At 35.4% G+C, this 24,387-nt stretch overlaps 1 protein-coding gene across 1 annotated transcript in view; it reads left to right on the top strand.

Moving 5' to 3' along the window:
• The window catches only part of LOC117801753, a 179,565-nt gene that overhangs the window by 125,316 nt on the left and 29,862 nt on the right, over positions 1–24,387 (top strand). Inside the window, exon 4 of the mRNA XM_034657233.1 lies at positions 4,076–4,360. Within this exon, the coding sequence (XP_034513124.1) occupies positions 4,076–4,360 (285 nt within the window). The remainder of the gene's footprint in view (positions 1–4,075; positions 4,361–24,387) is intronic.

The raw sequence follows: 24,387 nt of genomic DNA, 5'->3' as shown, positions 1-24,387 counted from the left end.
AGATTCATGCACTGGGTAATCTGAAAGTGGCACCTTTGAAAATCGTATGATTCTCATATCTTATAAAGATGATCATTGTTAAAGAGTTCAAGAATTGCTCTTTTGGAATCCCAAATACAGACACTGAAATTTTAAGCATTGAATTTGTGGGCACAAAAGCAGCCAGATATTTAGTTATTGTGATGATTCACTGCATCTTATTTTGTCATCTGGATGCTTGTCATTGTGTAGACAGAGACAAACAGTGGTTTCTTGATGTTGATTATACTATGAATAATTTCCACACTTATTAAAGTGGCTTAAGGTTTTTTTTTTTTTGAAGAATGAATCACATCAGGAGACTGACAAGTTGCTTTTTTATTTATTATTTTTGCATCTCTCTCCAAGTTGGCTCTACATATAGAATGCATTGTATTACTTTTAAAGTTAATGTGATTGGCCGCTATTTTATATTCTTACAGCCAATTTGTGCTGACTTGACTCTTTTGATGAGATCATCGTGATTATAAGTCTAAGGTTATGCTTTTGATCTTTATAAAGAAGTTTGCTTACTTCCATCCTGGGAACACAGATGGCACTCATGTTCTCCATACACTTATTTTATAAATGCTTGTCTTTGATCTTATGGGAAGACACCATAAATTCCTTATCTTCAGTAAAACTCAACCAATTAAGAATGTCCTAACAGCAGATCAGAACTGTTTTTTTTAATAAAGTATGGTAGCGTGATGAGTGGAAATACACTAACAAGTTACTATTTTCTTTGGATGTCATGTCTAAAATTGAGTTAAAATTTCTAAGATATATTGAAGGACTAAGTTCTCTAGCAAAATGATTTCAAATAAAATTTTATTGAAAAACTATTTTGGTTTGAGTAATATATTAAAATCTCACAATTGAATTTTGTATTTGGGGTGTGAGAAGAACAGTAAATCCTAGTACTAAGAAACAGTGAAAAATACAATGTTGTTTCCCAATATATCTAATAATTCAAACTATGACAGAATGTTATAGTAGGAAGTGGGAAGCCTAACTTGCCAGGCTTAATGTATTATGGTACTTAAGAAGGCCTCTTTTATTTTTAGCATTCATTGTTTACAAATCTTTATTTGTTTAAAGAGATCCGATATAGACCATCTACTAATCTTATTATAAAATTATTATAGTCATCAATATACTTCATATTACAGTGAATTTCTAAGTACATTTTATGTGTTAGTGGAATCTAAATAAATGTAAGTTTATTAATAGTATGAGAGTTTATCCTGTTTTTATTTTTACTTAGCAAAATGGACCATTAGAAATTAAGTGTTATCTTTTTGATTTTCTTGGGCTTTTTTATTGTAAATGCCAGATCAAAGAACTGAGATGATTAGGTAGAAAAGTTGTACATTCTTACAGAAAAAGAGAACAGCCATGTTTGTATATGTGTGTATTTATGTGTGTGTATGTGTGTGTGTTTGAGAGAGAGAGAGAGAGAGAGAGAGATGGAGATGAGGTATACATATCTTAATTTGATTACCAATAAAATTTTTTTGTGATTTACTTGAAGAATTAGAAAAACTGGCTTTTGATAGAAAAGCCATCAACAAGATGAGGCAAATAACTTCTCAGGATTTTCAGCAATCACGTAGAAAAGAAGTATCTTGCATTATATATCAAGTAATTAATCTACATCTTTGATTTCTGGTATTTTGATTTCAATGCAGGTAGTAGTTCAGGAATAAAAATGTAGTATTTTCTTATATCATTTGAGTTTTTTATAATTGAGTCTTGTGATCTCTTACTGGTCTAGTTTGGATTTTGCCTCATTCATCCTTCCTACTGAAACCTGATTTTTGGAAAGTATAGATAGAAGAACTGTGGTTTTTAAAATATATGCTTATAAAAAATAAATTTGAATGTATTTTGTAATACAAATCTTACAAATATTAATAAAAAGAACTATAAAATATAAATTGATAAAAATAACATTAGGATCCTTTCTCTCTAGCATGGGTGAACTATGTGTTATATGCATGTATCTATATGGATATACTGTTTCTCCTTATGTGCCTGCTACAATGATGAATTCCATTCCTGATTAGAGAATCATGAGCTAAAGATCAAAATATACCTGTAAACATCGGTAAACATTGGTGAAATTCCACCTTAGGAAATAATCAATGCTTAAAGCTTAGCATTCTGATTTGGAACAAGAAACATATAAATCATAAAATAATAAGAAAATTTAGAGCTGCCGAGCACATTCCATTTTGATGATATTCTAAGTAACCATAAAAGAAAATACAATTTTATTTACCTGCAAAGACCCGAGCCAGAAATCTCCATTTCAAAATGCTTATTTCTTTACACTGTGGCTGAATGGCCGTGAACAATGCAAATCGGTTTTACTTTCTAAGTTTATTATACTTACACATATTTTGGTAAGTTGTCTACCCAGATCCTTTATTACACAATGAGGTATCCCCCCAATGAAACCCCAAGCATCTCCTGTTCCTGGTCATCATACACTGCCATTCTTCCCCTAGAAATTAATACACTCTGTCTGCTGGCTCCTGTTTTTTCATCTCCTGCTGCAGAATCAGCGGTCATAACAGCTATTCTGTTCATGAATATGTAAATGCAACATGCATAAAATAAAAAAAAAATTAGCGGGCGGTTCCCACTGCAGACTGTTCCCATCTCTGTTTAACTAATACACAAAAAGCAAAGATTCAATTTTTCACCCATTTTGAGTCAGTGTTGCAAGGAATGCTATAATTATGCAACATGGAAATACCTAAATGAGACACATGTAGGTGCTCATGATCGTTGGACTCCTAATAAATCGGCATCTATGCACGGCTATGGCGATGCATGCAGATTCACTTATGACTTCATTCCGATGCCTAGTGATAAGGGGAAAATGCCTTAGGTCCTCGGTAACCTTTTATTTGCTGACTAGGTTCCACTTCCATACCTCACCCCAATATATGACTGAAGCAATGTGTAAATTATGCATGTACACATACATGTATACATGCACGCACACACACGCAGACACACACACACATATGCACACACACTTTTTTTCTTTTGAAGGGGAGAAATGATGACTATACCTGCTGAAGTATTCTGGATGAAACATTAAGCTCGGGGAAGGAAATAATTAGGGGATTTTATTATTGAAATAAGCAAGCATGTTCATGCATATTTTTACGGCATGCATGCCTATGCGCCACCCTGTGCAAACAGTGCCATTGCAGCTCGTGTGCGGTAATTAGGTGGATGTAATTACGGTGAAGTAAAGGCAGCCTCACTGATAATTTCACAGTGAATATTAAAGACATATGTGCCTTCCAGTGTACAATAAATGAACCTGAACTGCTGTCAGGGGCTAGGAGGACAGTGTGGCCAATGCACCTATTGTGTCCCTGCTGCAGAAAGGAGCCTGCCGATTGGCCACTGTCTGCAGCACATAGCACTGGCTGGTTATAAAGGACTTGTCTAGGGGAGAGCCTGTAGGTACTCCATTGTCTGGTAAAGTTCATATGACTGCATTCTTTTTTGCAAGGGGGGTGGAGGGAGAGCGGGGAAGGAGGGGGTGTCAGCTCAACTGTAAAAGCTGCACAGATTTGTTCTTTCTCTCTCTCTCTCTGCCTCTCCATAGATCGTTTCTGTTTCATGCCCTGTCTCATTTCGCATAGCTAAAAAATAATGCTAATTAAGATCCCTTGTCTTAACCTGAAAATAATGACTCGGATGTAATTAGAAATCTGGCGAGAGTTTAAAATTCTGGTAGGGGACCAAAACCATCAGTTACGGTGCTTAAGAGGGAAATGAAGAATTATTTTTCTGTAATCAAGGTAAACATGGGAGAGGGGGGTTCCCCCCTATCTTTTTTAACCAATTTTAACCAATGGTGTTCTACTGCTGATGAGAGGATACTGTATTTCAAAAACTATTTTAGCCATCAAATTGAAAGGACACAAATCAGTAGCAATAGAAGCCTTCTTAATCCTCCTTAGGATGCAATTCAGATGAAAGAACTGCTTTTTTTTTTTTATTTTCTTTTTGTATGTGTGTGTTATAGATGGATCTGAGAACGCTGTCTGGGCTTGGTGCCAAGCGCTGGTATTTCATAGCAGCGACCGCCTCACAGATGAGCTGTGGGAAGCAGGAGGGAGACTCTCTCTTAGGGTGCCACTACTATGGAGACACAGCTGGGCTGAACAAGATTTGCTTCAAACGACAACAAGAGAGACAGAAAGTATCTGGTTCAACCGCTGCCCAAGCAGGCAGGCACCAGAAGAGCTAGCAGCCAATCCGGCCATGCTCGAAGCCAGCTCTGCGGCTCAGCCAATCAGTGACATCACTGGTGAGAAACTCATTTACATCATGCAGTAATGAACTTTGTTTAACATAGCCTCCCCCCTTTCCTGTTACCCCCCCTCCCCATATTAGGGCCTTCCATTAATTATTCTGGTGGCATCATTTAAATCTCTATGCAAAAATGTGGCTACATTCTCTCTGATAGCTTTTACCTTCCCCTCCCACCCCACCCCTTGGTGTCTGCTGTCACTGAAAGTGATTCTGGGTACAATTCTGTTTTGTTTTGACCTTGCAAAATTACCGTCTCTTTCTTAAAAAAAATAGTCTTGGAAAAAATTAAACCTTTGTTTATTTTATCTGACTGCACTCCCCCCTTATGAATAGCATGCTTTTTGCAAGTTGAGATTCAGAATTGTACAAGGTAATAGAGAATAAGGGAGTGCGTTGCCATTGCTGTGGAACTTGCGGTGTTTCCAAGCAATCTGCATCTTAGAGCTCCTTTAATGTGTTCAGATTTTATGCTGCAGTGGCCATTTTACATATAGTGTTGTATCCCAAAAGCACGTATGTGCATCTGTCACATGGAGGAAAGTTCACTCTTGTTATATTTCGTTCTTCACTGCGCTCAGCCAACATGTCATTTTATTAATGAATAGAACTGAGGTCATTTCTGGACAAATCTCTCTCTTCCCATCCCAGCACAATGCACCTGATTTGCATCCATTTACTAGAAAACCTGAATACAAGAACCAGCTTGAAAAGAAGTTAAGGGACCAGCTTACATATTATTTTAGAATATGTCGCAGCATTTGTGTTTTAGACTGCGTAATATTTAACATCTGCCTTAGTGTTTCTATAAAAACGCCTGATCTCTGTTCCCAGTGTAATACCTTTAGCTAATTTATTGGTTTGTTATATAACTAAAATAGACCAAATGAAATAATATTCATGAATGAGTTCAATTGTCAGCAGAAAACCTCTGGAAACATAATTTTGTCTCGTACTGTCCGTTTGTATTTGGTTTGTCAGGATAAACTTATTTGTCATATAGATAACTTAAACAGGCTGGAACGTGTGGCATGTGAAGATTTTCAGGTTGATTTAGAGAATCCCAAAGAGCGGAAACTGGGTCACACTTAAATGCGATTTGTCTTAAGCCATATCTTTATTGCATATTGGCATTAAAGGCATACAGTTTTCTGGCAGAGAAGGTAAAGTTTCATTGTCTTTTTTTTTAAAGAGTATTTTGAATATAATTATTCAAAGACATAGAATTTTTAAAACATCGACAAGGGTTTCATAACGGTGCATGATTCGTTTAAGAAGCTTAAAGAGTACAATGATAGGCATAGACACTTTTTGAAGCATATGAAGGATTTAGGCGCTAAACCACAGCCCTTTTAATTCATGAGGCATTCCATCATCCCATCATCAGTATTCAGGGAGCGACTGTCCTGCATCAGTCATGAGCTCCCCTGCTGCAGATCCCGTAATTTGAATCATGTGTAATAATATATTATCCTACTGGGGGCCTTCTTTCAGTAGGAGAATGGTTTATACATTCTGCTATAAGAGAACTTTTGGCTCCTAGCCGACTCAGCCATTACTCACATGGGCAATCATGATCGGCTTCCTTAAGGAATAACATCTGCACGACCTCCTGAGCCAAAAATCTGCAACCTCCCCCACATTCTGAATTACGATTTCTTGGAACTGGGAACACTTGACAAAACTGAAGTAGACAAATGGAAGGTTTAGAGGAATGGATCACAGTCTTATTGAGTATGCCATGTGGCAAAAGCACAAGCTCCCATTCCTTTGAAATGATGGAGAAGGGTGGGGAAGGGGGGCCCCAAATGGACCTCGATGTGTTTGAGTTTTAGACGAAAGCTGAAAGGTAATGTGTTCTAGGAAGACATGGCTGCCTCTGTGCGTTTCTCTGGATATCCTCGCAAGGTCCTGCAAAGGGTGTGGCAACAGGAGGGATAAATGGAGGGCGTGGATGGCTGTGAAAACAGGGAAACCTTGTCTCACCTCGGGAAGGAAGCGATGGGATCTAGCAGGAACCATTTGACCCGGGAGTTAAAGGCTCAGGCAATGGCTTTGATTCTCTCTTGCTCTGACTTGAATCAGATCATGTAATTTCTCTGTTTTTCCTTATCTGTAAAAATTAAATATACTGCCAGCACAGAGATATTCTCTGCGAGTGGAAAACTCCCCCTTTCTTTTTTAAACATCTGAAATCCTTCTTTGCTTCAAGGACCAGATTCAGTATTCCCTCTTTTGTGAAGTCTTTTCAGATCATCATGGCCAGAATCTCTCACTTCTCCATCATTCTCTTTGTGTTTCCATTATTGTCTGTGAGGCAGTCAGTGCTGCTGTGGGGCCACATGTGTGCATATCTTTGCCACTAGACTGAAAGCCCCTTGGGGACAGAGACCATGTTGAATTCGCCCTCCACCCTCTGCTCTAAGAATAATGAATTATGCTCCTAAGTTTTAAATCAATGATCTAATTAATGAGTTAAAGGTTCATTGTAAATCGTGAAGGGAGTATTTGCAAATTCCAAGGGTTACTATTGTTGTCAACTATTACGACCAGGTACCGGCTGATGTCAGTTTTGCCTTATCAATGTTATGCCTTTCATTGCATGGGTCCTACATTATAAAGCTCAGAATAAATGGTTGCTGCATTATTTTTCTTAAATAACCAGTTATAGGGAATTGTAAATTCCCAATTTATCAGATATGGAATTAAGCCAACGCGGTTTGGTGTTTTAAGACTAAAACATAAGTGAAATGGATGTAAATTAATTGCCAAAGCAGCCATGATAAGCAAATTATAGTATCAAGCTCTACTGTTAATGATATGGAAGAATTAATTACTTGGAAGAGGTAAGCAATTAATGTTGGGTGTTGAAATGCTTTATAAAGCATAATAAATCAGAAAATATGGAATCCTGAGTCTTATTCTTAGTGTTATAATTATGTATTTTTAATCTGTAAACTAGTACAACAATCTTTTAAGACTGTATTTCCAGATGCACCTGGTATAATCTGGTAATGCCAAAAAAATCTTGTTTTGGTTTTAAGCTGCTCATTTACATTTATACTTTTGGCTACTGTACTATGTTAAGTAGAGATTAATTTTTTTGCAAACAATCATATTCTTATCAATATGTTTGCAAGTTGTGCTTAGAATTTTAAGATCCCATTTCAAACTCTTTGCCCAGTGCACGTTATAAGAAGGGAATGAAGTAACCAGAAAATATATACATTTTTACTTTTTATATATGTTAAAAACAGAAATTTTAGCACTAGAAATTGGCTAGTCTGAAGTCCATGTTTTATACAAGTCTTAGAGAGGAAAAGTTTCTTGCCCAAGATTATGTTCTATCAAGTTCCTCAGAACAGCTGAGCCTGGTATCCAGAATTCAGAATGACTGGTTCAATATTCTTTCCACTCCACCAAATAGTCCGTACTTTGAAAATCAGCTAGATAGGATTATATAATTTTATAAATTACATTCACTGTAATTCACTGTGAGTGTATAGTATTCTTATTTTCTGGTTGAAACTTATTGAGGTGTATTTCTTTCTACTACCCTACAAGAATGTAATCAACTACTAATAAATCACCATTTAAGTTAGTATTTTTTAAAATCTGATTTTGACTGCGAAAAATGGAAACCTTGTATTTGGGTTCACTTTGCAGTGGCTTTGAATTCAATTAACATGAATATTATATCTTACATTATAGGACTGGTTAAATAAGATTTATGTAGGGCCAGTTTGTACCTTTTTTTTTTTAACCAATGAATTGAGCAATTATTACTGACCTTTTTTTTTTTTTCCTTTTGTCCTGCTGAAATCTTCAGGTGTCTCAATGAGGGTATTTCCTTTCAGCCCAGTATTTAAAAATAGAATTCTGAATCTCATAAATATATGGGATGAATTGTGCCCTCTTAAGGAACAAATGTTTCTCAAAGACAGGAAAAATAGTAGGAGGCTGTTCAGCTTCTTCTGTTCAGACTATGATATTTAAGAGCTCAGAGTGATTGAGTAAATATGGATCATCTTAGTTAAAGAAAAATGTTACTTTGCATCATGGTTTGAGACATGGTAACCGAAAGCCATTTGCATCTGAATATTATTGTCTTTTCTAAACGTATTAAAGTAGTGATAAGTGAGAAAAAACTAATGGGACGGTCCTCTTTATGTTGACAGTTTTTATAGGACGATCATATGATTCTTATTCCAAAATGAACTCTTGAATTAGAAAAGCGGGAGTAAATACTGGGACCTATGTTTGTACAATAAAGGTACGGGTTATGTGATAGTCACTTATTTGTAAGATGGCAAAGAAACAGATGAAACTGACCTACACAGTTTTCATATTCAAGCAATTCTTCCTACTTAAACCTTCAAACAGCTCAATGTCAAGAGCAATTATCAAGTATATTTAGGGGCTTAATGAGTATTTTCATGACACTGATGATCACTTGTCTTACTGTTATTGAACAGGGACACTCCTCTGGTTGCTGGCATAAGAGGAGGAACAAAACAATACGGATTAAGAGCTAATATCCAGTGGGGATGGGTTATATGCCATAGGCTATGCTATGCAGTATGCAGGCATTACTTCATTAATTCTCAAATCAGTCTTTGGTTGTTATCTCTAATTTACAGATGAGAAGACAGAGTTTCAGAAAAGTTGAGCAACTTGTCAAAGTCCCATGACTACAAAGCAGCCAAACTGGGAATCAGAGCAAAGATTCTCACTTGAGAACCCATATTCTTAAGCATTGTACCCAAGTCGAGTAATCACTACATGTGATTTTGCTGCTTGGTTGTGGGAACAGAATGTTTTTTCTTATGCTATATCCATAAAGAGTTTCTCTGGTTCATTTTTTAGATATGCACATATATTTTTCCCTTGGTATTTTATAAATCTGTTTCAAAGTTATTGACCTAGATATAATATCTAGATTAATATTTTCCTTATGTTTTTGTATTTATGCAACAATTCAGATCACTTAAGGTAATGCATACAAAAGCAATTTCAGAATAGTTAAGTACCATCTAAATGGAAGGTCATGATTTTATGAAAATGCCTTCGTAAGTCTGAATTACTAAAGATGATTATTAGGCTAAGTGTTTCCATTTCCTCTTTCCTCTAGATACATTACTTATTAAATATGTCACCTATTTTATGAGAAAATTAATACTTATTGATTTGGCAATTGCAGAATGTCACTTAGTGTCACTAGATCCTGACGATCCAGACATTTGAGGCATCTCCTCTTCCTCAGCCCTGATTACACATTTTGTGTCCAACCCACTGCAATCCACGGGGTGCTAAAAGAGAAGAATCTTGCAGCCAGTATTTACTAAAAATCCCATGCCTGATGTTAGATTTTCTAGTTTTTACCTAGTGTTCAGGCCTAAAGGATAGAGTCAGCAAGTTGTGGAGTTCGATAGAATTGGTTTAATTTAGTGAAGGCAAAGGAGAAAACAGAGTGTGGTTAGTTTCTTCCCTTTCCGGATGAATCCTTGTCCAGTCTCTTCCTTAATTTTCTGACTATTTCTTTCTCAAACACATGTTGGAAACTTCAGGCAATAGACCTAGCCTCTTGAACTTCAGCATTATTTTTGATATTTATTTTGGAAATGCTACATACCAATATATATTAGTGTATAATTAAAGTGTTTATTCTTGTCGCATAATTTATGGACTCATCTCCTCAAAAATCCTAGAAAAGCAATAGGTTTGAGCCCTGTGATTCTCATTTGAGTTTACTTCACTTTATCTGTGGTTCTTCTATGATCTTGACACATAGAACTCAAGAGAATGCTCTCATTGGAAGGTCTAGCGAATGCAGGCTGAAGCAACGCTATCTGCTCTAAAGACACAACGCCCATTACTACTGTCTACAGGCTCATTAGCCGTTTTCAGGGTCACGCTGTGATTTCACCTATGTCCTCCGTTATCCTCTTCTATGTTCAACAGTTGATAATTTTTTTTCCTCCTAAAACTCCTTTACTTCATGTTACTAACAATTTTCTATTTGTGGGCAAGAATGAAGGTCAATGCAGTGGATTTTCTCATTGCTTTCTGAACCTACGAAGATAGTGCCTCACTAGTAATGTATTTAAGGTGTACTTATTTTCAGAATGTTTATTTTTACACAATGAAAACCAGAGCTAATAATAAGGAAAACTATGTCAGTTATTACTTAATGATCACTTAATTCTGTGGGGCCATACAGAAGGGGTTAGGAGCACAGGAATCTCTAGCCATATGCCTGGTCCTGAAACTAGACTCCATTACTTACTACATACATAACCTTGGGCAAGTTAAATAATTTCTTGGTGTCTCAGTTTTCTCATCTTATAATAGTACTTACCTTATAAGATTTGAGGATTCTGTGCATTTTTGCAAGGGATGATAATATAAGGATGGGCAAATTCATGGTCTCTCTTCTTCAAAGTGTAAAATGCAGTTGGGGAGTGTGAGTGAGTGAGTGTGTTTGTGTGTTTAAATATTAAGACAGTGTAGTTCAATGTTTTAACAGATATGTTCATGCTTGTATAAATACTTTGCTTATTCACTCTACCTATTCCATCAGTTTTTTCTTTGACCAAGTTATCAAAGTATGGTTTTAATATAATTATCAGATTTATCTCATCAAATATTAGCTTCATTTTAAAAGTTTTTTTTAAAAAAGCCATATCATCTTTTAATTATACTGGTATAATTTTATAATTACAGGCAATTAATAACATTTTGCTCCTTGATTCTACTTTTCTCTCCCTCACTGGCTGGATGTGTCAGGGAAAAAAAATTCCTAAGTCATATGTAAATATGCATGAAACCACTTATTTTTATTTTTTCAGAGCTCTGTGGTAGAGCTAATATTTCAGATCATGATACCCTAGAAGATCAATGGATAGCTTCCTAATCAGTGGCATTCTGCCCATAAGCTTAACTCAGAGTCAATGTCTAATGCTCATCAATCAGATAATTGATACACATGGATTTTCCCATAATAATCTCCATTATGCTCAGGAAGAAAAAAATTGATTCTAATCTAGTTAGAACCCTGTGTAAATTCTCTAAGCCTCACTTTTCTTATTATAAAATAGGGATAATTATAATGACTACCAAGGAAAGTAAGTTGTGCGGGTGAAGTAAGAAGACCTGTGGAGTAACATTTTCTTTCTTCTGTAGACTTTGCGAGCCCTGTTTGAGTGTGTGCTTAAATGTCAATAAGATCAGTATGATTTCAATAAAATTCCAGCTCTGAGGAGACAACCTCTAGTATTATGTGTTCTAGATTAGAGAATAAGATTGCTTTTGTTTACATTGCAAATAAAAGTTCCCATCAATTTGGCTGAATTGAGGGGATTGTTAATGCAACTTATTAAATCAGATTGTTTTCTAATCTTAACCTGGGAATGTGACTGAGACTGAAGATTGGTGCATTTTAAAAAGAAGTACAAGAACCTCTCTCTCTTTCTCTTTTTCTCTCTGTCGTCACTGTGTCTTTCTCTTTCTCTCTCTCTTAGTGGACTATAACATTTGAATAGAGAAGCGAATCAGAAAGGATTTCCGGTGATTGAGTTGGAGGCATGTTCAAAGGCGTATAGATTTTTAGATGCAACAAATTGTCAGGAGTATCATTAGGGTAAAGAGATGATATCTATATGCAGTGTCATATTTGAACTCCTGTGTGCCAACTTTGTGATGTTTTATAATTCTGTCTTATCATTAAGTTTTGTTACTACTTCCTTCAGGCTTTTTGTGTTTTTTTCCATGGTGTCAATAATGAGGACGGCAATTAGATGAACTGTGGCATGATACCTTGTAGGTGTAGTTATTGCTTAAACTGTGTGCATAAAAAAACAAAGAAATTACACATTCTGTTTTGGGTATCTTATAGCAATGCTGTCTTTTAATAATTCCTGGGCCCCCTTGTCCTTCTAAACAGCAATTAGCTAACATTCTGTTGAATATCACCAAAAATAGTCTTGGGTATCAGTGTCACTGGGGACTAGGATCAACTTAGTTCTTCAGTTCTTAGAAGCTACTCATTTTGCAATGGAGTTAAACTTTGCCTTCACCTTCCTAGCCCTGTTGGTCTCAGATTCTTTCAAATTTCATTAAGTTTAGTTTTTTACCTTTGTTATTTAATAACTGATTTTCTGGAATTGACTGAGTTTTTACCATTGTAGAAACATACCTTTTCACTAGGTACAGACTTTGCTTGGAGTCTATTAAAGAAACCATACACACTGTTTCCCCAGGGACACTTCTAGTTAATGCGTGATAGCCCAGGGTAAATATTGAGGATGCCCCCTTTCGTTTTCCATAGTGACCCATTTTAGGTTAGAAATTATGTGGCCCTCTATAATTTAAATTTAACTTCTAAATTTATTTTCAACAACAGATGTTCTAATCTGTTGTCTTCATACGGTTATTTGTACTTAGCAGACCATGCAAACCGAGTTTTGGTTTTGAAAGTATGGTTGCAATAGTGATAGGTCATTTTGTTAACATGTGTTAGACACAATGAGTAATTGCTGAATTAAACTCTCATTTGAGCATCAGATTTCATTAGTATGCTGGTCTCCACTGAAGTCAGGATGGAGTCCTGAATGTTAATTCTTTTGACAAATATTGTTTAAGCACTATCTCTGTGCCAATTTGCTATAAGCAATGAAGGACATAGCAGTAAAGCAAATAGACAAAATCCTATGCTTTCATGAAGTTTTGTTCTAGAAATCCTTTATATGGTAATAATATATGTTCATTAAGTTACATTGATGAGGTTTTGCCCTCTTATACAAATTGCTTTGAGAAATAGAAAGCTTCATTTAAAACCCGGCCCATTCTTAATAAGATGGTTCCATGACGGAGGCTAACTTAAGACCATAAATTCCTACTGGGTACCTTCTTTTTTCTTTCACTCAGTAGCTTACCTGACATCTTAGGCCCTCCTGGAGTTGATGTGCCACTTGCCCATGACTTTTATGTGACAATTTAATAAAGAAGAAACACAGAAAATCAAATTCCTGCTAGTCTTGGTATCTGCCATGTTCTAGTCAATATGTAAGGGCATATGGAAAACGTTTTACTTCATTTGTCTTTGAAAACTTTTATTTTTCCTTATGGGGAGGGATGGGTTATTGTCATTTTCTACTAACATATATAATTCATCTTTTAAAATGTATCCCAGAGCTTCTGAAATGATTTCTCTCTTTGGAGAAAGCACCTTCTCTTGTTATTTAGTTCTTTATAAATCCCATGAATATTTTAAAATTTTATTGACTTATGGGCATAAAAGAAATAATCAGCAATTTATATACCAAATAAGCATCCTTATTCAAAATGGGAATAATCGTATCATAAAATCAGAATGATTTAGCATTTGAAGTAGAATAAAATGATCTAGTTTCATTCCCTTATTTCTCAAATGGGCACAGGAAGTATGGAAAAGAAATGGTATTTGACTTGCCTACGTTCACAGAATAGATTCAGAAAAAGAACCAAGATTTTTTTTTAATGTTTCTTTTTAAAAAGAATTCTGATTATACAAGTGATTCTTTATCTGTTATAAATTTGAAAAATTCAAGAAGGATATGGAAGAAAATTAAAATGTCTAGTTAACTTACTCTATATGTTACCATGGTTACATAAACTCTATTTAAAAATATATACATCTTTTGAATAATACTGAAGTTTCACCTTATTACCAATCGTATATCTTACTTTTAAATGTTAAAAGAAAACATAATATTACGTGATATCATATGAGGAATGTACATTTGGATTAAAGATGGAGGGAGTAGCTTATAACATAGATACAGGAGAAAACCCTGGATTTTTGAATTAGAAATTTACAAATTATAATGAGATATAATAGGACAAATGTATAATATGAAAACCTGATGTCATTTGATAAAAATATTTGTTGGTGTCAAATTCAAGTGAGATCTATCACAGTGACAAGGCTATTGTAGATCTGAATGCCCCATCTCACTCCTGGCAAGAAACATCTCTTCCACATGCATTTTGGATTCTATTTTCTCTCAAATCCTTAAGGAACTTACTTCACTGATGATCCTTTTTTCTCCCGTATCATCTCACTTTAACCAGCTCTTTTCTCCCAGAGCTCAAAAATCCTCAACTTTTTACCTGTCATAAACAGACAAAGCAGCTACAACCACCTCCCATAAACCTGTCCATTCTTTATCTATCACTCAGCCATCCTTTTGCTGAATGTGAGGTCAGGAGAGCTGGAGAAACACGCCGACTAACTTGGGACTAGTAGTGGGACTTCTCTGCAACCCAGAGAGTTGGTAGTCTTATGCCTTTTCATTTTTTTAAAGAATTTATTTATTTATTTAGAGAGAGGGAGCGTGCGTGTGTGCAAGTGGGAGGAGCAGAGGGAGAGGAAGAGAGATCCCAAGCTGACTCTGCAGTGAGCGTGGAGCCTGTCGTGGGGTTCAATCTCACAACCCCAAGATCATGACCTGATCCAAAATCAGGAGTTTAGTGCTTAACCAACTGAGCCACCCAGGTGCCCCAGTTTTATGCTTTATAAAACAAAATAATTTTTAAAATGAGTTTTATTAAATGATTTGCGGTGTCTCTTTCACCATTAAAATTAAGTGACTCTAAAGAAGAGGAGAGAAAATACCCCTCAGAAGTTACATTCTCATTATTATGTTAAGGGAGTTGTAGACTAATTCTAAATATGTATTTGACATGATATAGTTACAGTTTACAGCTATGCTCTCATTTCCATTGATTTACTTTGGGATTCTATACCAACTCATGTTTCTAATGATACAAGGGAGATAGTAAAGTCAAATTATTTTAAATAAGGATCATGGAAATAATCTATTTTTAAACGAAATAAGCTCTTGGTGCTGTTGAACAAAGACCACCAGACTTGAAGTCTACAGACTTGAAGTTATCCAAGATTATTTGAATGAGAACAGGAATCAAAGATCTTAGTTCTCCTAGTTGTGCCACTAGCCATTTGTGTGACATTAGAAAATCAATGTTTGGGATGCCTGGATGGCTCAGTCACTTAAGCATCTGCCTTCAGCTCACGTCATGATCGCAGGGTCCTGGGATCGAGCCCCATATCGGGCTCCCTGCTCAGTGGGGAGCCTGCTTCTCCCTCTGCCTGGTGCTCCCCTTGCTTGTTCTCTTTCTCTCTCTCTGATAAATAAAATAAAATAAAATAAAATAAAATAAAATAAAATAAAATAAAATAAAAAAGAAAACCAATGTTTATTGGTACATCAGTTTATAGAATGATGGACATGATGTCAGATAAGGTCTTTCAACATTATTTTTTTCTTTTCAAAGTGAAATCCTTTCTTCAAATGAAATCACGTCAGTGGCTCAACATCTAGAATATGTAATATTGCAACTGCCCTGGTTGGATTAAGGGTGGGACCTCAGAGCCTTAGTTTTTCCCACCTCCTGAACGTCAGGTGGTGCCCTTGTCTTGAGGACAGTCTCAGAGCTCCATGAGACTGAGGCCACTGGAGTAGATAATCACTTAGGTTCTGTAGGATTTGAAATTAGAATTTTTTTTTTTTAAGATTTCGTTTATTTATTTGACAGAGAGACAGCCAGCCAAAAAAGGAAACAGGCAGGGGGAGTGGGAGAGGAAGAAGCAGGCTCCCAGCAGAGGAGCCTGATGTGGGACTCGATCCCAGAACGCCGGGTCACTCCCTGAGCCGAAGGCAGACGCTTAACGACTGCGCCACCCAGGTGCCCCTGAAATTAGACTTATTTTTTGTTTTTGCTTTAGGTTTTGTCAACTGCTGATCGATAAATAGAAATTAAATCTCCACTAGATGGCAGTAGATCAAATCTTTGTTCTAAAAATTTCAATCGACGATCTTGGGTCCAATATTTAAGCACATTTGGATAATTTACAAACTTTCAGAAAAATTCGTTTTCTCATATTTCACACTTTAAGATACTTGACCAGCCTCTTAATTTATTCTTGCTTTCTGTCCTGTTTTTAAGACATTGTGGAATTACTGGTTCGTCCTAACAGTATGATGCCTGGTAAAATATTACTTGCTCTGGTTGTGGGAATTGCTTAAAAATTGGATAATATTCAAATGAATACATTTACCTAAGCATCTAAATTTATTAGTAATACCCACTTGATTTTCCAGCTTTATTAGAAGCCTAATATTTAACCCAAAGGTGATGGTGACCTGGTTCCTCATCTTTCTTATCCTATCACCTACCCACTTCCAGAGCACTGAAATTCCGGTGATCATGGCAGTCTGCATTGTGCTGCATATTAATGTTGCAAGGAGGATATGCTTTCAGGTCATAACAGGTGATGGAAGTTCATAATAAGGATAATCAGGGAAGCGAGGTACATCAGGAGATTGCTTAAGTACTTTCAAGTTTGAGTGTATAGCAGCCTTATAGAGAGACAGAACAACTCCTTTCTTCAGGATTCAGCGGGTTTCCAGGGCCAACAGCTTTGGTAACTTCCTGCCAATGTTGGGCCCTTAGAAGTTGTCCTCTGCTCATCTTTTTTTGGCATGACTTATTTATACTTTCAAGAGAGAAGAACTGGTTGAGTCGATTTGTTGTAATGTTACATAGATCATCCTTTATGGGCAGTCTCTGACTACAGTTCCATAAAGCTGGTTGGATCCCATTGGAGGCAGTTGATGCCTAAAATGTTCAGGGGAGAAGATCTAAGTTTTTGCCTGTTTTCAGGTGAAATTAATAACAGCTCCCCATTTTACTCTTACAGTTTTCCCAATTAGGATGATAAATTACAGTATTACCTGAATACATAGTCATCTTTGCCTTGAGCACTAATTCCTGCTCTTCAGGCCAAGGTCATGTGGCACAAGATTTAGCTAATTGGAAAAGAATTGCCTGAAGTCACTTTCTCAGGAAGAGGTTGTGGGGCACAGGCATTTAGAGCTGTATGAACTGCCAATTATGTAGTCCTTAGAATAAGGAAAAAAAGAATTTAAAGAAAAAAGCTAACTTTAAATTCAAGTTCCTACCTTATTAGTTCAATTTCATCCACTAGATATAGTTTTCTTTAATGCATTGTGGAAAAGAGAATATCATTTTCATTAATAAGGATATTGTAAAGCTAGAAAAGAATTTAAATGGCTTGCCTGTATTACTTTATAAATATTGGAGAAAATTCCAAAATTAGAGCTCTAAAGATGGTTCACTCACAATTTCTTATGCATAAATGGTAGATTGAGTCTTTTAATTATCATTCGATAATAATTCACATCACTACTTAAATGTATGGGAATTAGTTATCTTTCCATCCAAGTCATTACCCAAAATTCTCTCAAATAATCATATCTTTAGATCTTTAAATACTCTTTTCTCCACATTAGTCCTCTATTATTTTAATTGAATACACTTAATATAGCAAATCATAGATTGTAAAACCTTTTTTTTCCCCTCAGAACAGGTTGATAATGAACAAATATTAAGTGACTTTGAAATGTTTCCCCCAAAGAGATTGAGTGTTACTATTCCTCAAAATGTAAAGGGTTTTTTTTTGTTTTGTTTTGTTTTTTTCTTTTTAGAGTGAATGGTGATGACGTTTTTTGGCCACCTCTACGTAGACTACCCTAAAGAAAGATTTAATTATAATCTGAAGCATTTTGTTTAGAATAATTTCATGAATCCTGCTATCAGGGTGGGTTCCTAGAAACATTTGTGTAAATCCTTTCCTCTGCAAATCATTTATTTCACTTACTGGTATTTTGGACATCATCATGCTGAGTTGGGGGGCAGTGAACATAACGGCCTCACTACTTTGAATAGAGAAAGCATTGGAATAGCTACTTATTTGGTTGAAAACCTTCTATGGCTCTGTGAAAGTCACACTTCTGTTTACCAAATCCCATTTCACGTTTCTCCTCTAGGGTACAAAGGAAGAGTAGATTTCTTAGCTCTAGAAACTAGGTGGCTTCATGTAATAGTTCTGGCTAATGAATGTGATCAGAAGTCATCGAGTTACTTCCTCTGAGAGCCTTCAGGAGCCCCTGTGCCCATTCTCCATGTTCTTTCAGCCATAATAGTAGTGGGGCAGTGTACTGACATGGCAGAGCCCTAAGGCAGAAATAACCGGGATTCCCAAGACTGCTTAGAAAGGAGCTATACTGAAGCGAAACAGAGAGACAGAAAATATTCTGAGTACTAACTGAAGAGGAAATACTTGTATGCCACAAGTCACTAATATTTCAGGGCTTATTTGTTCCCATAGTGTAATCTGGCCCTTCTTGACTAATATAGGGAATATATGAAATTTAGTTTTATAATTTAACTTAACTTTCTGACTTAGTTTAATCCTTGTCATACCTCAGATGCTTTTCAGCAAGTACTGAATGAGACAGGTTATTGCTTAAAACTAGAAAAGACTTGAAATTAGTGTATCGTACAAATAATTTTTAATTTGACTAAAATGTGGAAAATTGTTCAGAACCTGTAGAATTATTTTAGCCACCAAATATAATCTGTAGGAATTCTTACAAGAAGAGAAGGAAAAATCTGTAATATTTTACAGTTTGCAGTTTAAAAGATCAGTATATAATTTTATAGTTCTCAGTTTTTATTTTTAAAGTAACAATGTTGTGAAACTAGAAAACCAATTAAGTTTCTATGACACATGAGCTCTTTCAGCCTAAGAACATAAAAGTGTGCACCTTATAAAGATGGCTGTTATATCCTGGTTTGCTTGGGGCAGTCTCCGTTTATGCACGTTGTCTGGTCATTTATATTAGCATTCCCTTCCATTCAAAGATTGGGTGGAATTGGACAATACGTTGTATCATATGACCTTGGGGCCAGACTGATCGGTGATTGTTTGAAAGACACGTATTGTGTATAGCTAGATTGTCTTTCTCAGTTCTGGGGAATATATCACTGCATGAAAATAACATTATATGGGGATGTTAGATGCCCAGGCCAGCCCGCAGAAGATTTTAAAATCCATAACTGAGCTATATGGTAGTGATTAGTAGATGTAAAATTAAAATTTATAGGTTTTTGTGGATTGGCATAGATGCCTAATCATCATGTATATAAAATATTGCATCAAATGAAAAATGTGGTCTAGTTTCCAATTACCAAGGAATTTTAGAAATAGTTACTTTTTCATTTGGGCATAAACAGTGGTTTTTAAATGTAGCTTTCATTATTAGTAATATTAATTTTTATTTTTTCTTTGAAAATTTGAAGATATCAAAAGTGGATAATAGCATATTAAACCACCATTTAGCAATTAGCTTAATCCAAGCAAACATCTGCCAATGACCAGCTCTATCCTATCCATACTCCCGTCTAATTTTTTCCTCCATATTATCTTGAAGTAAATCCAGATATCCTATCATTTCATCCTTACAAGTTTCAGCATTAATCTCCAAATGATGGGTACTCTTTGATAAATGTACTATTATGTGCTTTCCGTATTATCATATATGTTTAACAAAAACTTGTCAAAATAGGTTTGGGTTGAAGTTTAACATGCTGGCATTTGGCCACATTAAATGGATACTATCTCTTGGAATAACAGTCTCCCCATTTCACCTTTATCAGAACAAATTACCTTTAAACATTCCAAATGTAAACTCTAAATTTCCCTTTAGACAATTTAGAAGTGTATGTACACACTCCAAGCCAGAGATCAAGGAGCCGTGAAGATATGTTCTGCAGCTGTCTCCCTTTGAAGTTCTTTGCTCTGACACTTCAGATAACAATATAACTCCAGTTTCCAGAGAACCGAGCAGCCTGCTGTTCAAAGAAGAGGTGAATATCTTAGGTTGACAGGTTAACTTCAGGAAAGGTAATCCTAATAAATAGAACTTATGGAGCCAATGTTAGGACTAAAAAAATGCTTTTTAATGGCTTGTTTGTTGAGACTAGGGAGAAGCAGCATGTTAAACGAACCTTATTTTCTTTGTGCAGATGTCATTCCTCTATGATCTTTTAATATGCTTTGCAGGATTTGTAGGAAAGGAGAAGGATTCCCTTTCTGTTTCTTACTTAAGAATAATTAATTCACATCTCTGATTAGGAAGAGGAAGCCAAACGAAGTTTCTTAAAAAAATTATCGAATATATAATTGAAAGAAAAAAAAGAGAGAATTTATTTATTTGGTACAGATTGTATTTTTAGTAAAAGTAAAGAAATTAACCAGATTGCAACAGTTGTTTATATATTGTACCAATTTCCTTGAATTCATATATATTTTTTGTTCATATTAAATGATATAAAATAATTAAGAAGATAGATCTAGTGCTGCTTATTTGTGGGGGGCATCAGAAATAGGGTTTATCTTAATTGGATTGTTGGTTGTTGTTGTTTTTACCTCTTGTATCAGTGGCATGTAGGTGGCATTTAACTTAATTTAAGCATTTGATTTATATTCCAATGTAGACAGAAACAGCATATTAAAAGGAATAGTCCTGTTTCTGTCATTTAATAGAGTGGTATATAGATAGATAGATAGATAGATAGATAGATAGATAGATATAGATATATATCATATAAACTTAATTTCCTAGTTACATAATGATATTTATAACATTTAACCTGTAAAAATACTATAAGGGTTAAATAGGATCACTTATGTAAACTGATTTTTTAAAAATCAGCTTTATTTTTGAGTTTATATATAATAAAATACTAAAATATTTGTGTGCACGTTATTGTTTTGACAAATCCATACAGTCATAGAACCATCACCCTAGTCATGATAGAGAACATTTCCTTCACCTCCAAAAGTTCCCTTGTGTTCTTTTCTAGTTAGCAGCCTTCACTCATCTTCATTTCTATCAACCATTGATATACATTCTCTATTATAGTTTTGCATTGTCTGGAATTTCATATACGTGGAATCATACAGGAGATAGTAATTTATGTCTGGCTTTTAAAATTCAACGTAGTGCTTTTGAGACCATCCACATCACTGAGGGTATCAATAGTTCATTCCTAATTATTCCCAAGCTGTATTCGGTATTAAATGAATGTACCATCATTTGATGGACATTTGGATTATTTCCAGTTTAGGGCAATTAAAAATAAAGCTTCTGTGAATATTCAAGTACAAGTCTTTGTGTGGATATAGTTTTTTATATGTCATAGGTGAATATAATGTATAGAAATGGTCTTGCTGGGTTGTATGGTAAATACATGATTAACTTTTAAAGTAACCCACTTCCCTTCATGTGTTTTAGATTTCTGTTACCAGTCTATCCATATTTAGGCTTTTTTATATGTGCTGATGAATTGATCCCTTTATCATTTTGAATGCCATTCTTTACATAACATTCCTTATCGTAAACTCTATTCTGTCTGATATGAATACAGACATCCTAGCTTCTTTAAAAATTTTGTTCGGTTGGCATGTTTATTTTAATCATTTTACTTTTAAACTATGCATGTTTTATATTTAAAGAAGGTTTCTTCTAGACAATATCATAGTTGGGTCTTGCTTTTTGAGTCTATCTGACAATCTCTGTTTTTTCCTTACTTTTTTTTTAAAAAAGATTTATTTATTTATTATTTTATTTATCTATTATTTTAGAGATAGAGAGAGAGCACACACGAGAGCATGGGGGAAAGGGGCAGTCAGAGAGGGAGAGAGAATCCCAAACAGGCTCCACACCCAGTGTGGAGCGTAATGAGGGGCTCCATCTCACAACCCTGAGATTATAACCTGAGCTGAAATCAAAAGTCAGAAACTTAACTGACTGAGTCACCCAGGTGCCCCTGGTTTTTCATTACTTTTAATTGAAGTGTTCAGAAAATTTACAATTAATATAATTTTGATATAGTTGGGTTTACATCTATGATGTTACTATTTTTTCTACTTGTCCCATCTCGTTTTTGTTCCTTTTTTTTTTTTTCCTTTTGCTCTCCTTTCAGGTAGAGTAATTTTTTAAAATTATTTTTATTTTCACTATTGGCTTTATCTCTGTTTTAATTTTTATTGGTTGCCCTAGAGTTTATAATATACATCTTTTCCATACAACAATATACTTTCAATTAATATTATATCAGTTCATGTGCATAGTCAGAACCCTGTAATAGTACACTTCTATTCCCTAGCATTGTATTCTCTTCCTTTGTGCTATTTGTGTGGAACATTTTATTTCCCCAAATGCTATAAGCAACACAATATATTTTTAAAGCATTATATTACTTTTTATGATAAAAATGTTTATATTTATCTACTTGATTGCCATTTCCATTGTTTTTCGTTCCTTTGTACAGACACAGATTATGTTTTCTGGTATGATTGTCTTTCTTCCTAGAGGACATCCTTTGACATTTCTTGTAGTGCAGTCCTGCGAGTGATTAATTCCTTTGGTGGTTGTTTCTCTAAAAAAGTCTTAAGTTTACCTCCATTTTGAACACACTTTCTCTGGGTAAAGAATTATAGGTAGCAGTTCTTTTTTCCATTCAGAACTTGAAATAGTTCTCTCTATTGTGTTTGGTTTAAATAATTTTTTAGGAGAAGTCTGCTGTAATTCTTATCTTTGTTCCTCTGTATGTTATGTGTCTTTTATTCTACAGCTGCTTTTAAGATTTTCACTTTATTGGTGATTTTCACTGATGTGCTTTTATTATACTAATTGTATTTTTCTTTACTTTTACTCTGCTTGGGATTTGTTGAGGTTTCAGAATCTATGGTTTGATGAATTTTATCAAATTCAGAAAAATTTGGCATTTATTTTTTCAAACTATATTTTCTGTTCCTTCTGCCTCTTCTCATTCTGGGGCTACAGTTACATATAAGGTAGACTACATGATATTTTCTCACAGGTCACTTCTCTGTACACTGACTTTTTAAAAAAAATATTTGAGAGTGAAAGAGTGCATGTGTGCACACCTGTGCATACGTGAATAGGGGGAGGGGCAGAGGGAGAGGGAGAGAGAATCCCCAGCTGACTCCCCACTGAACTTGGAGCCCAACGCAGGGCTTGACACAGAGCTTGATCTCAGGACCTTGAGATCATGACCCTGAGCTGAAATCAAGAATCCCATGCCTCAACCAACTGAGCTGCCCAGGTGCCCCTTCACTAACTTTTTAAAAAGTTTTTTTTCCTCTCTGTGCTTCACTTTATATAGTCTCTATTGCTATCCCTTCAAATTCAATGATTTTTTTCTTCTGTAATGTATAATATACTGTTAATTATACCCAGTGAATTTTTATTTCAGGTATAGTATTTTCATCTCTAAAAGTCTCAATCATGTCTTTTAAAAATCCTTTCCATTTCTCTTGTTATAAAGCTTCTATTTTCCTTCCCTTCCCTTGCCTTCCCTTCCCTTTTCTCCTATCCTTTCTTTTTCTTTCTTTCTTTCTTTCTTTCTTTCTTTCTTTCTTTCTTTCTTTCTTTCTTCCTTCCTTCCTTCCTTCCTTCCTTCCTTCCTTCCTTCCCTTCCTTTCTTTCTTTCTTTCTTTCTTTCTTTCTTTCTTTCTTTCTTTCTTTCTTTCTTTCCTTTCTTGTTCATCACTTTTAGACTCCAGGAATTAACAGGGATGGGTGCCAACTATACCAAGCCCAGGGGTTCGTGGCTCCTGGGGGCAGATTCAGCTCCAGAAAACACATAGGGAAATGGTGGGAGGGCAGGGGGCAGTTAGCAGATTTGGTCTTGAACTTGGAAGGGTGGAGGTGGAAAAGTGAGTATTCTTGGCAGGAAGAAAGCTGTTTTAGAGGGGCATGGGCAGGCCTAGAGGAGCAGCCCCCTACCCCTGGGGCTCATAGTTGAGAGGGAAGAGAAATGAGGCCCCTCCCCTCAGTGTGGAGGACAAGGTACTTCGCTCAGACTCCTTCTGGCGCACTCCCTTTTCTTTATCTTGAACATTCAGGATACATTTATGGAGCTGTTATAAAATGCTTTCTAATAGTTCCAAAATTTCTGTCATTTATGAGTCTGTTTCTGTTCTTTTTAGAGTCATATTTTTCTGCTTTTTACATGCTTTGCAAATTTTTTTTTTTTTTATTGGATGTTGTATTCATCTGCTCAGGCTGC

This window comes from Ailuropoda melanoleuca, chromosome 1 (genome assembly GCF_002007445.2).
Source record: "Ailuropoda melanoleuca isolate Jingjing chromosome 1, ASM200744v2, whole genome shotgun sequence".
Classification (NCBI taxonomy): domain Eukaryota; kingdom Metazoa; phylum Chordata; class Mammalia; order Carnivora; family Ursidae; genus Ailuropoda; species Ailuropoda melanoleuca.
Note: the sequence above shows the minus strand (reverse complement) of the source record. Positions and strands in the feature narration are given on the sequence as shown.